The sequence below is a fragment of the Lagenorhynchus albirostris genome, chromosome 3 (genome assembly GCF_949774975.1).
Source record: "Lagenorhynchus albirostris chromosome 3, mLagAlb1.1, whole genome shotgun sequence".
In the NCBI taxonomy this organism is placed as follows: Eukaryota; Metazoa; Chordata; class Mammalia; order Artiodactyla; family Delphinidae; genus Lagenorhynchus; species Lagenorhynchus albirostris.
In genome coordinates this window covers 42,210,010-42,236,054 of record NC_083097.1, presented here as the reverse complement: position 1 = coordinate 42,236,054, position 26,045 = coordinate 42,210,010, and the positions used below count along the sequence as shown (strand labels likewise).

The 26,045-nt window shown below is 39.0% G+C and overlaps 1 protein-coding gene across 1 annotated transcript in view; it reads left to right on the top strand.

The window, feature by feature from the left end:
• Positions 1–26,045, top strand: part of CDC20B (cell division cycle 20B) — a 61,859-nt gene that overhangs the window by 14,275 nt on the left and 21,539 nt on the right. Inside the window, exons 3-6 of the mRNA XM_060146075.1 lie at positions 10,754–10,973; positions 14,990–15,120; positions 17,821–17,914; positions 24,547–24,663. Coding sequence (XP_060002058.1) covers positions 10,754–10,973; positions 14,990–15,120; positions 17,821–17,914; positions 24,547–24,663 — 562 coding nt within the window. The remainder of the gene's footprint in view (positions 1–10,753; positions 10,974–14,989; positions 15,121–17,820; positions 17,915–24,546; positions 24,664–26,045) is intronic.

Here is a 26,045-nt window from a genome sequence, read left to right as displayed (position 1 = left end):
TAATTTCACTCTTTTATATGTAGCTGTCCAGTTTTCCCAGCACCACTTATTGAAGAGGCTGTCTGTTCTCCATTGTATATTCTTGCCTCCTTTATCAAATATAAGGTGACCATATGTGTGTGGGTTTATCTCTGGGCTTTCTATCCTGTTCCATTGATCTATATTTCTGTTTTTGTGCCAGTACCATACTGTCTTGATTACTGTAGCTTTGTAGTATAGTCTGAAGTCCAGGCACCTGATTCCTCCAGCTCCATTTTTCTTTCTCAAGATTGCTTTGGCTATTCAGGGTCTTTTGTGTTTCCATACAAATTGTGAAATTTTTTGTTCTAGGACACATAGCAGGTTTTGAATGAAGGTACTTTGTTCCACTAGGACCTGACTGTTGGTGTTGTGGTACGTTTCCAGAAAGTGCTAGAAAAGTGCACAGAATGATCTGAGAAGCTGTGAGAGTCCCTTCCCATCATCGTTAGGTAGTTGGAGCTTTAGAGGACATGCTAAGGAGGCTATCAGCCCTGCTCTGGTCCCTGCTCCTGGGGTATGTGTTTGGAGGTAGCTGAGCAAAGCCCACGGCTTAAGCACATAAGCCTGTCAGAGAACATAAACCACTTCACTCCCACTCTTGGGACCTGATAAGAATGGATACAAAAGAAAACTATTCTCTTGTAAATATAATTTCTAGTAAAAACTAGAAATACAAATACTAATACAAAATGTATTATATCACTTCTTAACTGTGATAACTTTACTTTGGTGCTCTCTAGCTGAGTTGTTGAAAGAGACAAAGTGCCTGTGTTTATATTACCTCCGAACACTGCTACGTAGCTTAAATTCTCTGCCCTTGCTCCTCCAAGTCAGGTCCTTGTCTGCAGCACTGCCATCGCCTGAGTGCTTGTTAGAAACACAGCCTTTCAGGCCCCATCCCAGCCTTTTTTGAATCAAAATCTGCATTTTTACAAGATCCCTTCATGACTCAAATGCACATTTAAGTCTGAGAAATTAGACCTCAATCTTTTTCTGGTTTGCAGAGTAACAAGCTTCTTTGGTTTCCCTTTATCTTCCACAGTAGATGTGTTTCGTGTCTCTGTGTCTACACTAGCTACTTTAACTCCGCAGGCTGTTTAAGCAAATAGCTTTAAAAGTTAATTCATAGAACCTGTTGTAATTTGAACCATGTAAACTCATTCCATTATAACTGTGCTTTGAGGGAGGAGACAGAGGGATAACTCTGGAAGGGATGTTGACTGATCATCTCCCAGGCAGGACTCCATAGGGTGATATTATTTTGATAAAATCATTATGCTAGCTTCTAGTCCATTGTTTTCTATGAATCTCCCATTGAGTGATCCAGAGCTGAAAGGACTTGAGAAGGCCAATATTATGCTGTATGAACTTATGAGAGATTGCTATATAAGCATGCCAGTTTTTACAACCAGAAATAAAACAATTGTGCAGACCTGATGTTTCCTGTTCGTTTGACCAGAAAATTCACTCTATATGAAAACTACTTGGAAAGCTTAAGTAAGTCTCTTGTCAAGGACGAAATCAGATCAGAGCCAGTTTGTTAATTTTATAATTCTTAAGGCTTAGGAGCATGAGATATAAATATAAACATATGTGTATATATATATCTATGATATCTAAATATCCATACAGGCCCATTAACCAAACATTTAAGACAGTAGTTTGGAGAACACCCACCCTAGACAGTGGTGACCACAGATAGATTTTGGACCTTGCTAGAGTCTTTCTCTGTATATATTTGATTTCATCATCTCTCAGCTTTCTGGGGATCATCATCATTGCTTACATGTTCTGTCTATACTAAGACCATCCTCAGATTATAAATAAATCCACATTGCAAATTACTCTGCTTAGGGGATCATATGTTAGAAAACCCACCAGTTCTCTTTCAGAAGCTCTAGGAAGGCTTCCTAAAGGACGGGAAGACATTGATGAGGTAGAAGGTCAAGGTTAAGGGAAGCTACTGGGTCAAAAATGGGATAAAGCAGTGGACTCAGTCAACCAACTAAGGCACTGCAGAAGATACAATAAAGTGTAAGTGATGTAAGCAGCCTCACACAAGTATGAAATCAAGCTTGGAGACAAAACACACATGAAACAAGGGAACAATTATAAGGCAGCAAATAACCAAGTGCTAAAGAAATGACATGTTGGTAAGAGCTTTGTACTACCCATGATTCTAAACAAATAACATGTTTGTAGAAAGCTATTTTTAATATTTAGTATATAAATATGCATATATTTATATTACAGGGGATCGAGTGTAGTATAAAGCTCTTTACAGACATTATGTAACAATTCTTTGAAATATGAAGAAGTTAATAACTCACCCAGGATCACAGAGCTAGTAAGTGGGACAACCAAGACTAGAGTTTAGGACTTTCAACTTTATAACCAAAATTATTTTAATGACATTAAACTATTTCTCTGTGATAGACAAAATATGTTTACTTAGAAGAAAATGTGATATGTGAGATTGCTGTAGTACTCTGGTGAAGGGGTTTTATTCATCACTAGATATTTAGATTTTTTTTAAAGATTTTTTTTAATGTGGTACATTGTTTTTTAAAAGTCTTTATTGAATTTGTTACAATACTGCTTCTGTTTTATGTTTTGATTTTTTTGTTTGAGAGGCATGTGGGATCTTAGCTCCCCCACCAGGGATGGAACCCGCACCCCCTGCACTGGAAGGTGAAGTCTTAACCACTGGACCGCCAAGGAAGTCCCGACATTTAGTTTTATAAGAAATCACTGTAAGGGTCTGAAGAGGGGAGGGAATGGAGAACAACAAACAAAACCTTGGCCATGTGTACTGAAGTTATGTGGAAGGGGTCAGAGCCTGCAGAGCAACAAGTCAAGCTGAGAGATGATAGTGTACTTAACGAAGGCAACCTTGATGAGGGAGATAGAAAGGAAGGGGTAGATGCTAAAGACACTCTGGAGCCCCCAGTGGCAGGTGTTGGCAATGCAGAATAAAGGATATCTGACCTTGATTGTTTTTGCTTGGGTTGTATTGCTCCCTAGGATGAGGGGGCATTGGAGGTTAAAAAATGAGACGGTAGATATTTTGTTCTTCACGATCAATTTTAAATAATATTTAGACCCTGATTTCGAAATGTCCTGTGGACAGAATGCTGCCGTGTTGGGCTGCTGCTGGTGGGGCAGGTGGGAAGGGCAGACATTCAGAGGCTAAGGAAGAGCGGTTGGGGGGATATGCCTGAGAGCTAAGGACCATCTTTGTTACTTTTGTCTCTGCCATAAGGTTCTAGAAAGACCCTGGCATCACCAGCATGTCTTTCCTTGGAATGTCTAGGTTTTTCCCACCCACTGAATGTTTGTGTGTCAGATTATTTATCACTAGATATATATTTGTTTCTGTTTTCCCAGTTGTTTCATTTTGTGACTTCCTGACCTTATTTTTAACCTCTCTAGGTTCCTTTCTATTTATTTTTTGGCCCCGGTGCCCTGAATTCCTCCCGATTTAGTGTCAATATGATGTGAACTCTAAAGGTAAACAAGGCACACTGATGTGCTTGGAGTATCAAGTCATTCATCCCTTTTCCCTTCTTTGTCTTATTTTCCTTATCTCCCTCTTCCTCTCTATTAATAAATACTTGAGTCATTTAAAACTATGCGACAGGCATTTCCTCAGCAGGAGATAGATCCTGGAACAGAAGTTTAAAAACATTGAAGATGAAATACCACAACCTACAGCAGTGTTTCCTAAGCTGTAGTTATTTGCATACTGCCTCAGTGATTTGCCCTGTCTGCATACCATTTGTTAGTTACTTAACTTTTTTCGTCCAAATCGAGTCACTTATTTTACTCAAATTAATTTTTATAAGGGAAAATTTTCTATCAACAATGAAAAATTTAAAACATTAAAAAATGCACGTTAAAATACATAACTATTAAAAAATGTTCATCTGTGCCATTACAGACCATTATGTCCTTAGTGGAGGGGCTGACTGAGAACAATATATTCAAAATGTTACGAACAATTGCGTTCTAACTCTTTGAACGTTCCTTGTGTTGAATACAGACTTGCCTCTTCCCATGCATTGGTCCTAGTTTTGTCATAGGGAGCAACACAAAATAAGTTTTGCTTTTTTGTCATAAATTGCTTCTCTTTAAAGAAGAGAGTTCCTTTTGGGTCTCCTTTCCTCTGGACTAGATACCCCAGGTGCCCTCACTCCATTCACGTGTGGCTCTTTTACTGTGTGTTCCCTGCCCTCCTATCACTGCAGTCTCTTTCCTCCAAATAAAATCAAGTTTTGAATCCTGGCTTGTCCATCTCCTTCCGAAAGAACAGTTCTGAGACTGGCCACGGTTCTCCAGATGAGTTTTGACCGGTGCAGAGATAATCAGATTTTGCTTGCTTTTCTTCTGGACACTGTTTTTCTCTTAACAAGGCCTAGAATTGTACTACTTAAAAAAAAAAGTAATTGCATTATACTGTTGACTCATATTCTGGATGTGGCTGTCTAATACTGCCCATCATTTTCACTTCTTATCAGTTCTTTCCCATGTTAGGCCTGTGCTGTGAAAAAAATCTAAATGGGAAAAATGTTCACATATTCTTATTGAATTGAATTTTGCTGATTTTGGTCTTTGTCCCAGACTTTATTCTGAATCCTACTCTGTCCTTTAATATTTTAACTCTCTTCTCACCTTAGGAAAAACCATTTCGATAAATAAATTTCCATTCAAACTACTGATAACAAACTCAACAGCATTATGCCAGGGACAGAACCCCTTCTGTACATCACAGGCGGATTCATTCAGGCCAACATGGATCCAGTAAGACTCGTGTGATCCAGGCCACTGGTGACAAAAGCTACTTATTTCTAGTTACTTGTTCTTCCTATTGGAAAACCATGGAGAACACTTGTCTATCTAAATTTGGGGGGGGAGGGCATTTTCTCACTTGTCATCATAGATCACTAATCAGTATCCATTCTGGAAGTGTCGTCAGTGTTCTGAGGTTTCATTTATCTGGTTCCAGAGACTTGAACTTATTTAAATTGCCCAGATGAATATCTATTGCTTAATTAAAACTCACTCTCCAGTTTCTGCAGAAATGTTTATTATATCCTGTCCAATTTGAAAATCATTCTTCTTAATGGAAAAGAAAGAAAGAAAATAGCTTATTTCCTTGCCTCTGGATTCTTTCTTAAATCCCTTGTGGTTTTTTAGGATTCGCTGCCTCTGAGGGAAGAGATTCATTCATTTATTCATGAGCTCCTAGATGCCCTAAATGTCTTATAATCTGAGGATAGTAAGAGAAAATACAAAGTCTCTGGTCTTAATGAATTGATAATATAGTAGAAGGACATAAAAATAATCAGAAAAGTGGAATATAAGCCATCTTAGTCTTTGTGGGCTGCTGTAACAAAATACCATAGACTGGGTAGCTTATAAACAACAGAAATTTATTTCTCACAGTTCTGGAGGCTAGAAGTCTGAGGTCAGGGTCCCAGCATGGTCGGTTGAAGGCTGTTTACTGGGCTGCAGACTTCTTGTTGTACCCTCACATGATAGAAGGGGCTTGAGAGCTCTGTGGGGCCTCTTTTATAAGGGCACTAATCCCATTCATTAGGGCTCTGCCCTCATGACCTAATCACTTCCCAAAGGCCCCACCTACTCACACCATTACCTTTAAGGGTTAGGATTTCAACATGATTTTTTTGTGGGGGGAGGAGGGACACAAACATTGAGACTACAGCATGAGCAGAGGTGCTAAAAGCACGGGGACTGAATCACTTCGTGAGTTTAAACCTTGGGTTACCCTGGTTGGTTTTGAGGTTGTGCACTGCATGCTCCAGGGGCTGCCATTCATAAAGGCAATGTTGTGTACAATTGTGTGCAGTGGTCTGAATCCTGGATCCGCTACTTATCAGCGCTATATCTTTTCTCAAGTTATCCTTGTTCAAACCTATTAACCATCACTTTCCGACTCTGGAGAATGGGGGATATAATTGTACCTATCTCATAGGGTTGTGATGAAGTTTAAATAAAAACCCTCTAATACATTTATCTCAGTGCTTGGCACTTATTGAGTGCTTGATAAATGCTGTTATTATTAATAAAATGTGACCAGGCTCTATTGGAAGCACACATAGTGAGCTATAGAAGCACAGGAGTGCTGTGTATTAGCGTCCAATGACTGATGTAACAAATTACCACAAATTTGGAGGCTTAAAACAGGACACATTTATTCTCTTACAGTTATGGAGGTTAGAGGTCCAAAATCAGTTTCCCTGGCATGAGGCAAGAAATCAGCAGGGGAGGCTTTAGGGGAGAAGCCATTCCTTGCCTTTTCCCGTTTCTGGTGAACCAGCATTTCTTGGTTGTGCATTACCCCAGTCTCTGTCTCTGTGGTCACATTTCCTTCTCCTCCTCTGTGTGTAGTCAAATCTCCCTCTGCCTCCTTCTAGAAGGACATGTTATTTCATTTAGGGGTTACCCAGATAATCCAAGATGTTCTCCCCATCTCAAGATTCTTAACTTAAACACATCTGCGAAAGCCCTTTGCCATAGAAAATAACATTCATAGGTTCTAGGGATTAGGATATCAATATCTTACGGGGCCATTATTGTATTAGGATTTCTCTAGAGAAACAGAATGAATAGGATATATAGATATAGACAGAGATATAGTTATAGGTATAGATATAGATGTAGATATAGATAAGAGGCTCATGAGGTTATGGAAGCTAAGTCACACAACCCTGCCATTTGCAAGCCGGAGAACCAGGAAAGCTGGTGGTATGATTCAGTCCAAGTCCAAAGGCCCGAGAACTGGGGGACTGCTGTTGTAAGTTAAGGAGTCTGAAGATCTGTGGACCAGGAGCTCTGATGTCTGAGGCCAGGAAAAGATGGATGTCTCAGTTCACAAAGGGAGAGAATTTGCCCTTCCTTTGCCTTTTTGTTCCATTTGGGGCCCTGGTGGTTTGGATGGTGCCCATCCATATTTGTGAAGGTGGATCTCTTTACTCAGTCTACTGAAGCAAATGCTTCCAGAAACACCCTCACAGACACATCCAGAAATTACATTTTATGAGCTATCTGGGCATCTCTTAGCTCAATCAAGTTGATGCATAATATTAACCATCACAATTATATAGCCCACCACAGGCTGCCCGACCCAGTTTAGAATGGGGAGGAAAGGAATGTCAGAGACACTTTCCTGAAGGAGTTGGTGGCTGACCCCAGCCATGAGGGTGGGCTAGAGAACTGCTGAAGAGCATCCCAGGTGGGGAAACCGTATGGAGAGAGTGACAGTGGACAAGCCAGAGAAACATGGCTCATTGTCAGTTCAGTATGAAATTTTTAAATCATTTTTCTTAGCTGACATATCAAATTCTTTATTTTCCCTCTTTTAAACTCAGGATTATTTTGTTTTTAAATGTATATTTAAATTTGGGACTCCAGGAAAACCTTGATCAAGAGTATCATGTTTGTTGCAAGTTAAATATATCTTCAAATATGGTGGCTGCTCCCTTTCTTGCTGCCTAGAAGGGTGAGGGCTGCTTCGCTGGTGTTTGCAGAGGTTGCAGACCTAGCCCAGCCCACAGCCTGAATGGGGCCCACAGACATGCTTTGCTTAATCCCACGCGTTTTAAAATTTTTGAATCACTTGAAAACTTTGAAAAGTAGGGAAATTGATAGGAAAAGTCTCAATTTATAACTTCTGTTAAAACATGGGACAACGTACCCCTCTGACTATCTTTCTTGCTGAAACACGAGCATTCCGATCAGAGACAGATTCCCACCACCCAGTCTCCTTCTGAGTGGGGCTGAGTCTCTCCAGTCTTTGAGCTGGATCTGTGGTTTCCTTGTCTGAGAGAAACCAAGAAGTAGGAGATGAAAGTCTGAGTGGGCCACATTTCTCCCTCCAGGCCCACTTCTGCCAGCTCCTTCCCTGCTGCTCCCTTGTCTGGGCTTCTGAGGATGAGACGCCAGATTTACGTTTCCAGGGCTCTGTCTTTCCCGCTTTTCAGCTTTTCCTGTTCCTACTCAAAAACAAGAACAAGGGTAGAACAATCGAAAGGCAAAAAAATTGACCCCAAACAACACTGTTCACAACAGCAAAGGCCTCGGGCTCCTGACTTCTCTTTTTCTGGAGAAGGTGCCCTTTTTGGTGCAGTTTCTGGAGGAAAACAGAGCAGCAGTAGTGGAGAGATCTCCACCCACCAGCTGGAGTGGCTGCAGGCGACCAGGTGATCACCTTACACACACTTACTAAAAAACCCAAACAAAACCAATATTCACTGCCTTAATGTTCTGGCATATTTCCTTCCTATCTTTCATTTATAGATAGGAAGTAAGACCACATTGGAATACTCTTTTATGGTGTCCATTTTTCACTTGGTAGTATAGTATAAGCATTTTTGTGTTTTATTGAATTTAATCCTATCTTTAAAGATTTTTAAATTGAGGTGAAATCATAAAAATTAAAAAACATGAAATTAAACATAAAATTAAACATTTTCAAGTGAAAAATTCAATGGCCTTTAGTACATTCACAGTGTTGTACAACCACCACCTCTATCTCATTCCAAAATATTTTCATCATCCCAAAAGAAGACTCAAAAAAAAAAAAAAAAGACTCCGTACCCATTAGGCAATTTCTCCCCATTTCCTCCTTCCCCCAATCCATGGAAACTACTGATCTGTGTTCTGCCTCTATGGAGTTACCTATTCTGGATATTTCATATACATGGAATCATACAATATGTGACTTTTTTTGTGTCTGCTTCTTTCACTTTTCATAATATTTTCAAGGTTTATCCACATTATAGCATTTTATTAGTACTTCATTCCTTTTTATAGCTGAGTAATATTCATATACATATTGTTATACAGGCATATATATACTCCATTGCACACATACATTCCCCCCTCAATTTGTTTATCCATTTCCACCTCTGGCTATTATAAATAATGCTGCTGTGAACATCTGTGTACCTGTAGTTGAGTACCTGTTTTTATTTCTTTGGGGTATATACCTAAGAGTTGAATTGCTGGTCATATGGTAATTCGAGGTTTAAATTTTTTTTTTTTTTTTGCGGTACGCGGGCCTCTCACTGTTGTGGCCTCTCCCTTTGCGGAGCACAGGCTCCGGACGCGCAGGCTCAGCGGCCATGGCTCACGGGCCCAGCTGCTCTGCGGCATGTGGGATCTTCCCAGACCGGGGCACGAACCCGTGTCCCCTGCATCGGCAGGCGGACTCTCAACCACTGTGCCACCAGGGAAGCCCGAGGTTTAAATTTTTGAGGAACTGCCAAACTTTTTCCACAGCAGCTGCACCATTTTGCATTCTCATAAGCAATGTACAGAGGTTCTAATTTCTCCACATCCTCACCAATAGTTGTTATAGATAGGTCGACTGATTGGCTATAGCCATCTTAGTGGGTATGAAGTGGTGCTTCATTGTGGTTTTGATTTCATTTCCCTAACTTCTAATGGCTGCAGAGTATTCCCTTTTATGGATGCCACATAGTTTACCTAGTCAATTCTCCACTGGTAAACACTGAGTCCCTCTCATCTTTTTGCCCTTACATATATACTCCAGTACCCACCCTCACGTTCTCAGTTGAAAGCATGGACTGTGGAGTCAGACAGATGAGTTTAGGGTATAGCATCTCCATTTACTCCTAGTGTGGTCTTAGGCAATTCACTTAACTTCTAAATCTCAGTTTCTTCATTGGTAAAATGGGAATAAATAACAGACCTGCTTCACCAAGTGTTTCAGAGGATTAAATATGAATGTGCATAAAGCCATTCATTAACATATGGGTTTGTATGTGGTATGCAATCAATAGATGCTGGAATCTTTGATTTCTTCCTTAAATTCTTAGAGGTGACATTGCTGGGTCAGTACAGGTTAGGCACATATTTGAGGGCTTTTGACACACATTGCCAAATTGTCCTTTCCAGATACTAATTGACATCCCACCAGCACTGTATGCCAGTGTTTTTTTCTAGAACCTTCAACATTGGGAATTGTCATTTAAAAAATCATTGCTAACATCTCAATATTGTTTTAAATTTGCATTTTTGATTATTAATGAGCTTGAATATATTTGAGGCATTTATATATCTCTTTAATGTATTGTCTTTTTATGTCCCATGCTCACTTTTCTCTTGGGATGATAAACTTGTCTAAATTTCTATAAGAGCCCTTTATACAAAGATATTAACCTAACATGCCTGTCATTTTGTTAAAAAATAATTCATTTTCAGTTTGTCATTTGCATTTTAATTTCACATAACTACATGGCATGGCTCACCACTAAAGGATCTGTAAATACCAAACTCTTGGTGTTTCTCAGAGAGGATGGACAGAAGTTGAGCAAGTTAGGCCTCAGTTTTCCCATCTGAAAAATGGGATTGGACTAGAAAATTGCTATTTATTTCCAGACTTTACGATATTTTATGCTTTTATGAAATTTTATGATTTTATATTATCTTCTATGATCAGTATATAGTGTTATTCAACTTCATATTTTATATTTGTATGTAATAGTAATAAGCATAAACATAATTACTCCTGAAACTGCTTTGGTATGTCTTCAGACCCTTGAGCAGAGGCTCTAAGTGTGGTATATATATACACATACATATATAAAATGTACTAGGTGAGTTGTTTATAATTCTCTTTTAAGGAATTTTAACTTTTGTATCATTGAGGCTACTATAAATCATGTATCTGTTTGTTGTTAAATAGGTATTTGATGCAGTTAATCCAACATACTCTAACTTCAAGAGCAACTTTGCAAAGAGGCTATCGGCTGAAGTTCCTGTTGCCAGTAGCCCAATTACCACAAGATGGCAGCAAAGCCAAACCAGGGATGTGGCAGCCCATTCCTTTGGGGGAGAGCATTCAACAGCTGACCTCCCAGAAACTGTGCTGAAGATAACTCCTGAGAAAGAGACCTTGATTCCAGGTGAGGTAATAAAAATGCCACAGGCCAGTTTTGAAATCTTAAAAAAAAGATGTATTCCTGAGAGAATCTTTGTCTTACAGAAATATCTGATGTCACATTTAGTCAACTGCTTTTCTCTTTTTCTCCCTTTGAATAAGAAATTTCCAGGGGCAGGGGGAAGGGGAGGCCTGAAACAAAACCAGAAGAAAGTATGTTGTATTTTAAGTGTGTCTCTGAGATTTGCATTGGTAGATTATTGCTTTTGTAAAGACTTTAAGTATGTATAAATATGTGTATGTATACATATGTATACACACAAATATGTTTCTCTTATGTTTTGTAAAGTATAGAGTTTTTGATGACTCTGGTAAGATTCCTTGTCTACAACAGTCAGGAAAAAAATGTATTAGTAATGAAATAATTAGGTATGAAATGGAAGAAAAAGATGAAAACAGGAGAGGATGAGTGGAAGAGAAAGAAAAGGAAGGAAGAGGAGAGAGATGGAGAGTAGAGAGGAGACAGAGAGAGAGAGAGGAGGAATAAGAAGAAGAAAGAAGAGAAGAGATGAGGGGAGTGGAGAAGAGAGGGAAAGAGGGAAGAGGGAAGAGAGGGAAAGAGGGAAGAGGGAAGCAAAGAGAAGGAAGAGAGGGAAAGAGGGAAGAGGGAAGCAAAGAGAAGGAAAGATGAGAGTGGGACAGTCTAATGCCTGCCTGGGACAGAGATGGGGAATGGGCAGCAAAGCTGTGATCTGGTGGGCAGGGATCCAGGATTAACCTGTCAAAGCTTTGAAACACAAGCTCTCCTTCTAAAATATGTCTCATTAGCACAACTTTAAAAAAAATTTTCCCAGCTTTATTGAGATGTATTTATTTTGGCTGTGCTGGGTCTTTGTTGTGGCATGGGTTGTGGCATGTGGACTCTTAGTTGTGGCATGCATGCAGGATCTAGTTCCTGGACCAGGGATCAAACCCGGGCCCCCTGCATTGGGAGTGCTGAGTCTCACCCACTGGACCACCAGGGAAGTCCCAGTTGAGAAATAATTGACATATAATACTGTGTGGGTTTAAGGTGTATGACATCATGACACAATGCACTTATGTATTGCAAAATGATTACCATGATAGAGTTAGTTAACATTGCCATCACGTCACATAATTACCATTTTTTTTGTGGTGAGAACATTTAAGATCTATTCTCTTAACAGTTTTCAAGTGTATAATACAGTATTGTTAACAATAATCATCATGTTATACATTAGATCCCCAGAGTTTATTCATTTTCTAATGGGAAATTTGTGCCCTTTGACTGATACCTCCCCATTTCCCCTACCTGCTAGCCCCTGGCAACCACCATTCTACTCTCTCTTTCTCTGAGTACGGCTTTTTTAGACTCCAGGTATAAGTGATATCATACAGTATTTGTCTTTCTCTGTCTGACTATTTCACTTAGCATAATGCCTTCAGGGTCTATCCATGTTGTTGAAAATGGCAGGATTTCCTTCTTTCTCATGGCTGAATAATATTTCATTGTATGTTTATGTACCCCATCTTCTTTGTCCATCCGTTGATGAACACTTAGGTTGTTTCCATATCTTGGCTACTGTAGATATCTCTTCAAGATCCTATTTTCATTTCCTTTGGATACGTACGCAGAAGTGGAATTGCTGGATCATTGCTGATAGTTCTATTTTTACGTTTCTGAGGAACCTCCATACTGTTTTCCATAGTGACTGCATGAATTTACATTCCCACCAATAGGAGCACAACCTTTTTTATTCCCATCCTTCAGAAGCAAAACTTGACACTTAGTGATTTAATTTCTGTTCTTCCTTTTTAAAATCCTAGGCAATGTAATTCATTGTCTTATCAGCATGTTTAAGACAAATGGTACCTTACTGCCACTCTTTTCTCAATGACATTAGACACAGTGAGGCACCATAGTCCTGCAGATGGAAAGGGAGCTCAAATCATTTTTTTTTTTTGATAGGTAAGAAGTGGATTTATTTAGAGAGAAACACACTCCACAGACAGAGTGTGGGCCATCTCAGAGGTGAGAAAGGCCTCAAATCATTTTTAAACCAATGAAATTTTCCTGTAATAGTAAGTATCAACACAGAAAATAGCTGATTGAAACAGTAGGAGATAAAGGGTTGTAAGAAAGGTCATTCTTATGGCTATCTTCTGAAAGATGTTTTAATTGAGGGGTGATTTTAATGCTAATTGTATCAAGGAATTTCTGGCTAAAATTAAGGGCTCCCTTTTCCTTCATAGTTCCTTAATTAATTATTTTCAAATAAAGCGTTGCATGAGAAATTCAGAATTCTAAGAGAAATTATCAGTCAAAATAATTTTACAAGAAAGTGTATTTCATTTTCTATTAAGTTAATACTGCATATTAATCAGAAACATTGGTTTCTCAATGTTTTGCTGGTGGGGTTTCTTTCTTTTTGTTCCAGAAGGGTGAACATTGAAGACCCTCCCATCCTAAAAGGGATGTTTGCAGAGAGGTTCATTTGCAGTCATGCTCTGTGAACAAAACCTGAGAGGTCCTGGATTCCTTAGGCTGGTGGACCTGACCTCTTTGTTGATAACTGGGGTGATTGTCAGTACTAGCATCCAACTGTAACGTTTTATTTCTCATTTGAGGTTCAGAGAGACGGCTTCTTCTCCTCTTTACTTGTCTACAAATAGGACAAAACAAGGATGCATAATTTTGCAAGACAAAGAGTAAGATCTAAAACGTTGCAGAAGGGGCTTCTCTGGTGGCACAGTGGTTGAGAATCCGCCTGCCAATGCAGCGGACACGGGTTCAATCCCTGGTCCGGGAAGATCCCACATGCTGCGGGGCAACTAAGCCTGTGCTCCACAACTACTGAGCCCGCAAGCCACAAGTACTGAGCCTGTGTGCTGCAACTACTGAAGCCCGCCCACCGAGAGCCCGTGCTCCACAGCAAGGGAAGCCACTGCAATGAGAAGTCCGTGCACCACAACGAAGAGTAACCCCCCCTTGCCACAACTAGAGAAAGCCCGCACGCAGCAACGAAGACCCAGCACAGCCAAAAATAAATAAATAAATAAAATACATTAAAATAAAAAAGCCTTTAAAAAAAATAAAACTTTGCAGAACATTTCATGTTTTCATCCCTCTTTCCTCCTTGAAATTAGATTTTGGATTCCTCCTTCCTCTTAGACTTTGGATAGCCCAGAAATTGAGGTGTTGGGCTCTAGGAACATTAGTGACAGTTTATCTAGCACACATTTGTCCAAATGAAGAAGGGATTGTCATATCGCAAAAGGCCAAGTTACTTAATCTAGTGGTCCCTCGGTTCCGCTGATGAACAAGTGATATAGCAGATATTTAGCTTTAGAAGATGACTTGTCAAAGTTTTCAGTGCAGTTAAGTATGGTAAAGGGCTTTCTCAGTTGTGAGAAGAGAATAGAAATGGACAGTAACAATGCAAATAACATTGACTCTTCCATGACTGTAACTTAGGAAGTATTTTACTAAAGTCATCTCAAACTAGCTTTACATCTTTGTGCAATAGGAAGAGGGAGAGGCAAAGTGATTTGCTTATGATCATGTAGTGAACGTCAATGATTGGAAAGCAAGCATCCCATAGTGTTTTCCTGGCAGGATGATCACAGCCTGGGCAAACCAGGTACGCTTCACTCCAACATTTTAAACTATTGAACTGTTTGTATCCATTCTTCAAATCTGCAAATGTGTCCTTTCCAGGCAGACATAAAGCATTTCTGCTGCTGCTGCTGTTGGGGTCAGGTCTTTAATCTTAGCATTTCCTCCCGGGTTTGGAAGCCATTGAGGCACTTTCTTACCCAGTGTTCACTTATGAACCCAGTGCTCTGCATAGGCCCTGTGCCGCCCTCTCCACCCCACCCCACCCAGGATTTTGCAGAGACCAGGGCCTGTATCTTCACATTCTGTTATATGGTACATGCCAAGGGCTGACCTCCAACCAAAGGTTTAAAAGATTATATTGTTTTAAAAACCAAATTCAAAACTAAATGTTTTTCTGGCAGGATCCTACAAAGAGCCACTGAAGACCCCCAACAAAGGAAGTTTTGAAACAAATAGCTCTGCTCTCCATTTTTGCAAGGCACCCCATGCACTGGATGGAGGCAAGAGGAAAACTGTTGCCTCAAAAGGCCAGGTAGGTAAAGAGGGAAAACTGAAGATCCCACATCTTGAGAAGCTCAGACAACTGAGTCCCAAATGTGAGGTAAGAGCTGGCTTAGCTGCTATGACAAATCAATAAGAAAATGATGGGTTCCTAATAGAAAAAAATGAGTCTATGAAGGACATGAAAAGAGGCATTTCCAAAAAGAAATAGAATACCTGGCAAATACACAAAAAAGTGTTTAATTAGCATCAGTCAAAAAAGTGAAAATGAGACTAACCATCAACAAGGTAAAGACTAAAAATAGAATAAAATTATACGTACTATGGTATGTTTCCTCTCAGCCCAAAGGTCTCTTGTACGATCATTTCCCAACTATTTGGAAAGTATGTGGTGACTTGGTCTGCCCTTTGGGGTGTCTCAGGATCAGTTTGACTCTTCGTCTATAAGATGGTCTTTTAAATATTTCCCTTATGTCTTTGTTGTTTTTTAGTTTCTCTACTAAGTTAATTTAATTCTTTTAAGTATCTTATTTATTATGGTTTTAAGATCATAGGAGTCTGCCCTAAATCCTTTGTGCACATTAAATATCAGTAGCATGTTTTTAGGTTTATCAAATTGCATGAAGAGCCTCTGAAGAAATCAATGTTTCATTTAGAAAACTTTGAACTAGGAATGTCATAGATTCTCAGTTTAGGCAAAGCTACTACTCGTTGAGTGTGTGCTTCCTGTGTTTGGCATATATATCTTGCTGGAGGAACAATAAAATATTGTGAATGTAAATTTTAATTATTTGAACTCATATGCAGTTGGAAACAAATGTTATTAGAGCAAGTCTGTTGCTGGGTGCTTATTGTTGGGTAAGGGTTTGGGGTGGGTGGATGGCCAAGGGGTTCTATTGAGGTAACTATGGGTGCTGTTGAGCTCATGCCCAGGCCCGGCTATTAACACACCTGTCCTTTCCACCCTCTAGTGCTGTTTGGAGTTTTTACTGCCCTGGCCATCACGACTTCCCTTTTCCTTCCCCTTGTGCTGTCTGGTAACTCGTGGCAGCAAAGTTGGTGGCTCTGTCTGTGGGGTCACGATGGTGTTGGCAAGTTACTATTGTTATAGCAATTGTTATCCAGCCAGAACATCATCCCAGCATCACTGAAGAACCTGGGCAGGGAATAATGGAAGCCTTTTTACTACTTTATGTAGAGCATAAAGTCTGAAAACATCTTTTTTTTTTGGTGGTACGTGGGCCTCTCACTGTTGTGGCCTCTCCCGTTGCGGAGCACAGGCTACGGATGCGCAGGCTCAGCGGCCATGGCTCACGGGCCCAGCCGCTCCGCGGCACGTGGGATCTTCCCGAACCGGGTCACGAACCCGTGTCCCCTGCATCAGCAGGCGGACTCTTAACCACTGCGCCACCAGGGAAGCCCTGAAGACATTTTTGATTATCACAACCAGGGATAGGTATCTAGTAGACCACAATAATGCATTACCTGCCAATAGTTCTGAAGTTGTGAAGCCCTGCTTTATAATTAATTGTTTTACTTTGAATACCTAAAAATCCATGATTCATTGACTGGCAATGCCTATTATGTGATACAATATCTGGGAAGAAACCCAAAATATCAAAATGATGCTCAGCAGAGAGACTTCTGTCTGAATTATGGTGATCCAGTGATTAAATGTATTGTTGTGAAAGAGATAAAAGAGAATCTTCTCTGTTTTAACTATTGTATTTCTAGAATAAGTACTTTTCTTTCCCTTTTTACTAATTTGCCCATCTGTTTTTGATTGGAGCTGGAAGTAAGAACATCAGGAGTGCTCTTTTTATACTGGCCCAGAGAGATAGCAATCAGAGTTTTGTGCTCATGGAAATTTAGGCAATTTACTTAAGCTGTCTCTGACTTGATAGTCCCAGTTCTCATGGGTAAAGGTGTTAGTGGAAAAGGACCTTTAAGATAATAAGTTTAATCCCAACATATTACAGATGAGGAAAATTGAGGTCCAGAGAAAATCTCAGTAACAGACTGAGAGACCATCTCTGGGTTGGATGCTGAGAGGCACCCCTTGAAATAAATCTTTCTTGGGGAAAGCATTCTTACTAATACTCAACTTTATTGTTTTTTTTTTTTTTTTTTTTTTTGCGGTACGCGGGCCTCTCACTGTTGTGGTCTCTCCCGTTGCGGAGCACAGGCTCCGGACGCGCAGGCTCAGCGGCCATGGCTCACGGGCCCAGCTGCTCTGCGGCACATGGGATCTTCCCGGACCAGGGCACGAACCCGTGTCCCCTGCATCGGCAGGCGGACTCTCAACCACTGCACCACCAGGGAAGCCCTCAACTTTATTGTTTTGAGGAGGTCTTTTAATTTCAGAGAGTACTAGAAATACGACATTTCAGTTCTTGCAGGCTTTGATTATGTCACTGGCATATGGTTGGTTTGTGGGCTAAAAGGATTTTTAGGCCAGAAGAATAAAAGAGGATTTTATTGTAGCTGAGTGATACCCTCCCTCTGGAGTTGCTGGGGAGATAAGAAATAATATAGCAGTAAAAGGTTCAGCACTGTGTTTATTACACAGTGGTTAGCTAATAAATAATGGCAATTATTCTAGTTTTGGTTTCGGTAATGTGTAGACTTTAAACTTTGTAGTGAATTAGCAGCTTTAATTCTATACCATGCAACACATCTGAGATGTACACGTATGTTTCTGAATAAGTAATCTCTTTGTGTCTGTTTTCAGAAATGCTTAAACCAGCTATTATCGACCCAGAAAGTGGCTCAGCAGATTAATGGGAAAATGCAGCTCTGCGAGCAATCCCAATGCATTTGGAAAGGTATGGGCCAAAGATTTTCTGTTTGTCCTTCTTTCCTACCCTCCTCTCTCCCTGCCTCCTTCATTTCTTCCTTATCTTAAAATATTTTATTTTTATATTTATTAGAACAAACTCAACATAATTGTAAAATGTAGATAATTCTCGTGATCCTCTGTCTTAACCATCCCTACCAACACTTCCTATTTCCCAGAGGCAACCACCCTTAGCTCTTCCAGCTATACCCCCTGCTATTTACATCTATGTTCTAAATAATGTTTGTAAACTGCTTTTTTTTTTTTTTACAATTTTAGACTTTATCACAACTTTCTAGCATAGTAAGAACTTAGCTCTCCTCCTGTTTCATTCACCTCCCTCAGTCTATTTATATTACACTTTTAAAGAGTAAAATTAGTATTTAACGTTTACATCATATTACTATAAAACTATTATTTCCTGTCAAGCCAAATAGTGTACTATAACTATGCCTCTTTTCTAGTATAACCTTTTTTTCCTAGACTTAAAAAGTTGCTTTATATTTTCATTTATTAGATACCTGTGAAATTATGACTGTTTTCCCTAAATGCTCCCATGTTTTGTTCCACAGCCATCAATAACATTTTCCACGTACCCACCCACATCAGTTCTTGTTTTCCTTGGTGGCCTCCTACCCAGAGCCTGCTGAACACGCTGCTCTGTTGGCCAGTCCCACAGTTGTGATTCTGGGACTTCTCTTCTATGATGTTAGATCCGCTATTTCCAAGCAGCCATGTTGTGCTCCTTCTGGGTTTGCTGGTCTGAAAGTGTGCTTACTCTACTTTTACACTTGATTCATAGTTTGGCTGGCTACAGATTCTAGTTTCACTCAGAATTTTGTGAATAAAGGTATTGCTTTATTGCTTTCTGGCATCCACTGTTGCTGCTGAGAAGTTATATGATGTTGTGACTTCCTGTCCTTTGTATGCCACCTGCTTTTTCTCTCTGAATGCACATAGAAAAATCTCTTATCATTAGTGTTTGAAAATTTCATGATGATAAAGCTTCGTGCAGAATAAAAAAAAAAAAACCTCATTATAACTGACAAGCCCACCGGTAGATCTTTTCAGTCTTGGAGACCTATGTCTTTTAATTCTTGGAAAGTTTCTTGAAATATTCTTTAGTAATTTCTTCACCTTTGTTTCTTTTTTATTTCTTTCTGAAATGTTGACCATAATTGTTGGTCCTTCTGGATTAGTTCTCTTATTTTTTTCTATCCTATTTTTCATCTCACTTTTTCTTCTACTTTGTAGGTGGTTACCTCATTCTGTCCACTAGCCTTGAGATTAAAGTTTTTATTTTGGCTATCCTAGTTTTAATTTTAAAGTTTCTTAGACACTGTCAGGCCTCTCTTTCTCTCTCTCTCCCCTATACCCCTTCCTCCCTCCCTCCCTCCCTCCCTCCCTCCCTCCCTCCCTCCCTCCCTTCCTTCCTTCCTTCCTTCCTTCCTTCTCTCTTTCTCTCTTTCCAGCATCCTGTTCATGCTTCCTGTATATACTATTTTCTCTTATTTCTCTGAAAAAATTTCACATACAGTTTTGGAAGGATTGCTCTTCTTCCTGAATTGTCTTTCTTTGCTTAGCTCCTCCCACAGTAGTTTTGGTTTCCCTCTTTCAGAGTGAAGAAAGCTTCAGTGAAGCTTCCTGAAATGTGTGGTGTTCTGGAAATAGCACTGAGGTAAAGACCTGTGACCTGCCAAATGCACTATGACAATTTTCACTCTATCTGTTTTTGCTGGTGCTCTTGAGTTAAGAGGCTGTCATTTTTTTGGTTTATTCAGGGAGTAAACATCTGGTTTCTTTTGACATGTGCACATGTGTGTATGTACAGGGTGTTTGTGTGTGTGTGTGTGAACTTGACAGTCTTATAACCAAACTCATCTCATTCTAAACCTTCCCTGTGCCTCTGAGCCCTGACCCCTTGTGGGGTTTCTGCAAGACAAATCAGCTTGCTTCTCTTCACCACGGCCCCTCTATAGGCACTTGAGGGTCATTTCTTACGTTCCTCCTGGTCAGTTATCAAACCTTTATCAATTTGGCAGAAAATTACTGTAATGTCTTTGTACTGCTATTTCACTCCCATACTCTTTGTTCTTATATCTTCACAGCTTAAAAAAGTCATTTGCTGTCATTCTAGTGAGGTTGAAAATAGGAGGCAGAGGAAATACACTTACGTGGCCATTCTTTGGACTTGACTTGCAAGTCTGTTGCTCTGCTTTAGATAGATGACTTTGGTGGCAGCACTGAGGAAGATTTGAAGGGGTGGACTGTTGGAAGCAGAGTCTAATTGAAAGGAATGTTCTATGAAGGGCTCTGTTCTTAATTCTTTTAAGGGGATTTAAAGTGTGAAACAGATTCCACATAAGCCAGGTAACTACTCTTAGGCATGTGGATCACTGGGACAAATTTTATCCAGGTGCTGTGCATATGAAGTATTTCTTCATGCCTCACCCATATTTGCTAAGACTCTGAAACCTCACAGTAGGCACCTCCTGTGCCTTGTAAGTATACCTATCGGGGCCAAAGCTGGTAGAAATCTTTGGGTGGTGATGTCATGTGTGCATCAGGGCGACTCTGCAGCCATGCAGTGGGGAGATATTGCTACTGTGGCAGTTTCTAGAAGGTCCTCCTTCCATGCTGCATTCAGTGCTCCCAAACTCAAATTTACCCTGCACCCCATGTGTTCTCCTTCCTACTTCCTCTTTCCATCTTGGAAGTCTTTGTGTCATTCATGAGATTGTTATCATAGTTGGAAAATAATTGATTAGGAGCCTAGCTCTGTGAGAGAAACTTAAGAGAACTAGTGGTTCAACTCATAAATGCCAAGGAAACTTGCCTGTTAAATTTCCCTCTGGGATAAGATAACTTTGTTCATGTGTATTTTTCATGCCTCTGTTTCCCAGCAGTATAAAAGGGACAAAAACAGAGTTAGATGCATAAAAATAGGCACAAAAAGTTTAAGACCTGCTGAATATTCTTTTGGGAGGTTTGGGAATGTACATTTGGATGAATGAGTGAAACTTATCCTTTACTTCTTTATTTTAGAGTTATAATTTCTTAAAAGCAAAATAAAATATCTGGGGACACGTCTTACCTTAGCTCTCCCATTTCTTCTGATCTGATCAGCAACAAGTTTGTGTTTCTGTAACATGCTGAAGATATGATGTAGAATAGAAATTGTATATTCTATAAAGGCAGAAAGAATGTACCTGTATTATTTTGTTATCCTAGGAAATCTATCTATCTCTATGTATCTATGTATTTATCTATCTGTCTACAATCTATCCATCCATCCATCCTATTTTTAGGAAGTTTTGATTCACAGCAAAATTGAACAGAAAATACAGAGAGTGCTCCTATATCCCTGCCCCAACACATGCACAACTTCCCCCGCTACCAACATCCCACACTAGAATAGTACATTTGTTATCATCAATGAACGTACATTGACACACTGTTATTGCCCAAAGTCCATAGTTTACATTAGCTTTCACTCTTTGTGTTGAGTATTCTGTGGATTTTGACAAATGTGTAATGACACGTAGCCACCGTTATAACAGCACGTAGAGTAGTTTCACTGTTCTAAAAATCCTTTGTACTTCACGTATTCATCGCTCCCTCTTCCTCTAACCCTGGCAAACTTTTCACTGTATCCATAGTTTTGCCTTTCCTAGAATGTCATTTAGTTGGAATCACACAGTGTGTAGCCTTTTCAGATTGGCTTCTTTCATTTAGTAATATGCGTTTAAGTGTCCTCCATGTCTTCTCATGGCTTCATAGCTCATTTCTTTTTAGCGCTAAATGATATTCTATTGTCTGGATGTACCACAGTTTATTTATCCATTCACCTATTCAAAGACATCTTGGTTGCTTCCAAGTTTTGGCAATTACGAATAAAGCTGCTATAAACATCTGTGTGAAGGTTTCTCTGTGGACATAAGCTTTCTACTCACTTGGGTAAATACCAAGGAGTGCGTTTTCTGGATTGTATGATAAGAGCATATTTAGTTTCATATGAAACCTCCAAACTGTCTTCCAAAGTGGCTGTACCATTTTGCATTCCCACCAGCAATGAATGAAAGCTCCTGTTGCTCCACATCCTTGCCAGAATTTGGTGTTTGTCAGTGTTTTGGATTTTGGCCATTCTAACAGATGTGCAGTGGTGTCTCATTATTGTTTTAACTTGCAATTCTCTAATGAAATATGATGTTGAACACATTTTCTTATGCTTATTTGCCATCTTCTTTGGTGAGGTGTCCAGATCTTTTGCCCATTTTTAAATTGAGTTTTTTGTTTTCTTATTGTTGAGGTTTAAGTGTTTCTTTGTATGTTTTGGATAACAGTCCTTTATCACATATGTCTTTTGCAAATATTTTTTCTCAGTCTGTGGTTTATCTTCTCATTCTTTAGATATGTCTTTTGCAGAGCAGAAGTTTCTAATTTTAATGAAGTCCAGCATATCAGTGATTTCTTTCATGGATCATGCTTTTGGTGTTGTATTTAAAAAGTCACTGCCAGGGAATTCCCTGGCGGTCCAGTGAATTAGGACTCAGTGCTTTCACTGCCATGGACCCGGGTTCAATCCCTGGTCGGGGAACTAAGATCCTGTAAGCTGTGTGTTGTGGCCAAAAAAAAAAAAAAAAAAGTCACTGCCAAAACCAAGGACATCTAGATTTTCTCCTGTGTTATTTTCTAGGAGTTTTATAGCTTTGTGTTTTACTTTTAGGTCCACGATCCATTGTGAGTTGATTTTTGAGAAGGGTATAAGGTCTGTGTTTAGATACATTTTTTTAAATTGAAGTATAGTTGATTTACAACATTGTGTTAGTTTCAGGTGTACAGCAAAGTGATTTGATTATTTTTTTTTTCCAGATTGCGTGTGGATGTCCAGTTGTTCCAACACCATTTGTTGAAAAAACTAACTTTTCTCCATTGTATTGCCTTTGCTCCTTTGTCAAAGATCCGTTGACTGTATTTGTGGGGCTCTATTTCTGGGCTCTCTATTCTGTTCCATTGATCTATTTGTCTCTTCTTTTGCCAATACTACACTGTCTTGATTACTGTAGCTTTTTAGTGAGTCTTAAAGTTAGATAGTGTAGGTCCTTCAGCTTGGTTCTTCTCCTTCAATATTGTGTTGACTTTTCTCCATATACGCTTTAAAATCAGCTTGTCAGCGTCCACAAAATACCTTATTGGGATTTTAACTGGTATAGCACTGAATCTATAAATCAAGGTGGAAAGAGCTAACATGTTAATAATACTGAGTCTTTTTATCCATGTACCTGGAATATGTCTTCATTTATTTAGCTTTTCTTTGATTAGAGTTTTGTAGTTTTCCTCGTATAGATCTTGTACATATTTTGTTAGATTTATACCTAAGTTTTTCATTTTTGAGGTACTTATATAAATGGTATTGTGCTTTTAATTTTAAATTCCAATTGCTTATTGCTGGTATATAAGAAAGCAGTTGACTTTTGCATATTAATCTTATATCTTTCTATAATCACTCATTAGTTCCAGGAGTTTTTTGTTGATTCTTTGGGTATTGCTTTTTTTTTTTAATATAGAACATTATGTTAGCTTCAGGTGTGCAATGTAATGATATATTTGTATATATTGCAAAATGATCACCACAATAAGTTTAGTTTACAACTGTCATCAGATATAGTTACAGAATTTTTTTCTTGTGTTGAGAACTTTTAAGATCTACTTTTTAAGCAACTTTCAAAGATGCTGTACATGCTGTACATTAAATTCTCATGACATTTATTTTGTAACTGGAAGTTTGTACTTGATTTTTTTTTGAACCTTTATCAGCAGTGCTTGAGTATGTATTTCTAGTAACCTTGTAGTTCTGCCCACAACTGCAGGTTTTCATAGCTAACGTTGCAACTATGAGTAACAATCTGGCTTCTTGGTATAGCATTGTGAAGCTCTCATTCTTTTATTAGAAACCATGTGGTCCTAGGACCACAAGTTACCTGGGTGGGGCTCATTTCCTGTTGATCATGTCATTCTCAGTTTGATTACAAGCCAAGTGGTTGGAAAGATGAAAAGACAGTGGCTTATGGTTTAGGCTTAGTGGGGTCATTTGATGAGAAGTAAAACTGAGCACAGGATAGAACCTTGAATTCAGATAGTCATGGGTAACACTAGCCAAAAGTAACTCTGTGTGCTCTGGTACAGAAACAGTGAGAGAAAGAGCCAAAATCAATGACTCAACAGTCTTATTGACAAAGACTCAGAGTAGGGCTTAGGTCTATTAGATAATTGTTGATGTTATAGATACATGGATATGTGAACATTACTTTGGTTTTAAAATCTCAAGTGACAGAATAAATATTCAAAGCATGATGTAGTGTCTGTGTGCTCCCCGCAAAATCTGTCATTACATTTAGGCCTGGTATTCATGTGCTTTTTATTAGAAAATGTCAATGAATATTTTTTAAAAAATTGTTTAAATTAATACTGAAGTCTTTTTCTTCCTTTCCTCCCCCTGCAACTTATAATTCAATTTTATCATGATGACCACTTTGTTTTTCACCCACTTATCTCTTAATACCTGCAAGGATAAAGATTTTGTTTTCAGGATTATAGTGTAGAACTGTTCATTTCTTGTAGGCTGCAGTGATGGAGTCAGAGATGAATACTTCCACATTCAAAGGTTCAGTGATATAAACTATTCCATACTCCAACCAGAGGTGAAGATTCATCTTACCGCTCTTCGAAATGACTATTGTAAGTTATTGCTTAGATCATGAATTGAAAAGTTGAAATGACAAAATGTATTCTGTGCTCTGGCATAAACTTGAAATTTTATTCTGGAAGAACCAGATGGCCTTGTGCCTCATGCTTAAATGGTGTACTATCCAAATATGGTTAATATAGTGGTTTTTTCATTGTGGAATTTTCATGTTCAAGAATGGGTATTGTTGGTCTTGGTGAGGCATAAGAACTACACATTATGTTTTACTGTATTAGAATGAAGTGTATACTACCAAACGTAAAATAGATAGCTAGTGGGAAGTAGATGCATAGCACAGGGAGATCAGCTAGGTGGTTTGTGACCACCTAGAGGGGTGGGATAGGGAGGGTGGGAGGGAGGGAGACGCAAGAGGGAAGAGATATGGGAATATATTTATATGTATAACTGATTCACTTTGTTATAAAGCAGAAACTAACAAGCCATTGTAAAGCAACTATACTCCAATAAAGATGTTAAAAAAAAAGAATGAAGTGTATAAATGGTGGCCTGTTCTTATTCTTATATATTATTTATTTATTTATTTACACTCACAACTTTTATTTTTTATTAAAAATTTTTTTTTATTGGAATATAGTTGATTTACAATGTTGTGTTAGTTTCAGGTGTAGAGCAAAGTGAATCTGTTATACATATACATATATCCATTCTTTTTGCTTATATTTTAAACATGGATAAATCTTGTCAAACAACCACATTGGCTCTTTGTCTCTAGCTTCTTCTTATGTCACTAGCTTGTGATCTAGTTGGGAAGATGGGACTAACCCACATTGACCTGCTACCAACATGCCAATGTAGAGTATAAATAATAAATTGTGGGGTTTAAGGAGCTATAAGGACTATAAGTAGTTTGCTGATCTTTGGATTTGTTCAGAAAGGTTTTGTGGAGACATTCAGACTTGAGATGGATCTTAAAAGATGAGTAGGACTTGGAGGAGTGGAAGAGAGAAGATAGAGCATCTTCAGTGGTGTTAGCAGCATGAACAAAGGCAGGATGTTGGTAATTCATGGTAATTAATGGCAATGAAGAGGATACACTGGGGACTAGTGAATAGGAGGTGGATGCAGATTATGGATATATTTCAAATCCTGATGTAGATTTTTAGATTTGTTGTGGGAATTCTCAACTAGGAGAGATATCAAAGGAAAATTCATGGCAGAGTATGCAGAATGCATTTAGCAGGAGAGCTACCAAAAAGTAAGGGACTGTTTTCTCTCCATGAGGAAAACTATATGGGAAGAGGGACAAGTTTAAGATTATTCCACGTTTTGAAGCAGGGGAAGGATGGTGTCACTGAGAAGACAAGTTAGCAGGAGAAGTCATGTGAGGAGGGAAGATTATTCTTGCAATATTACA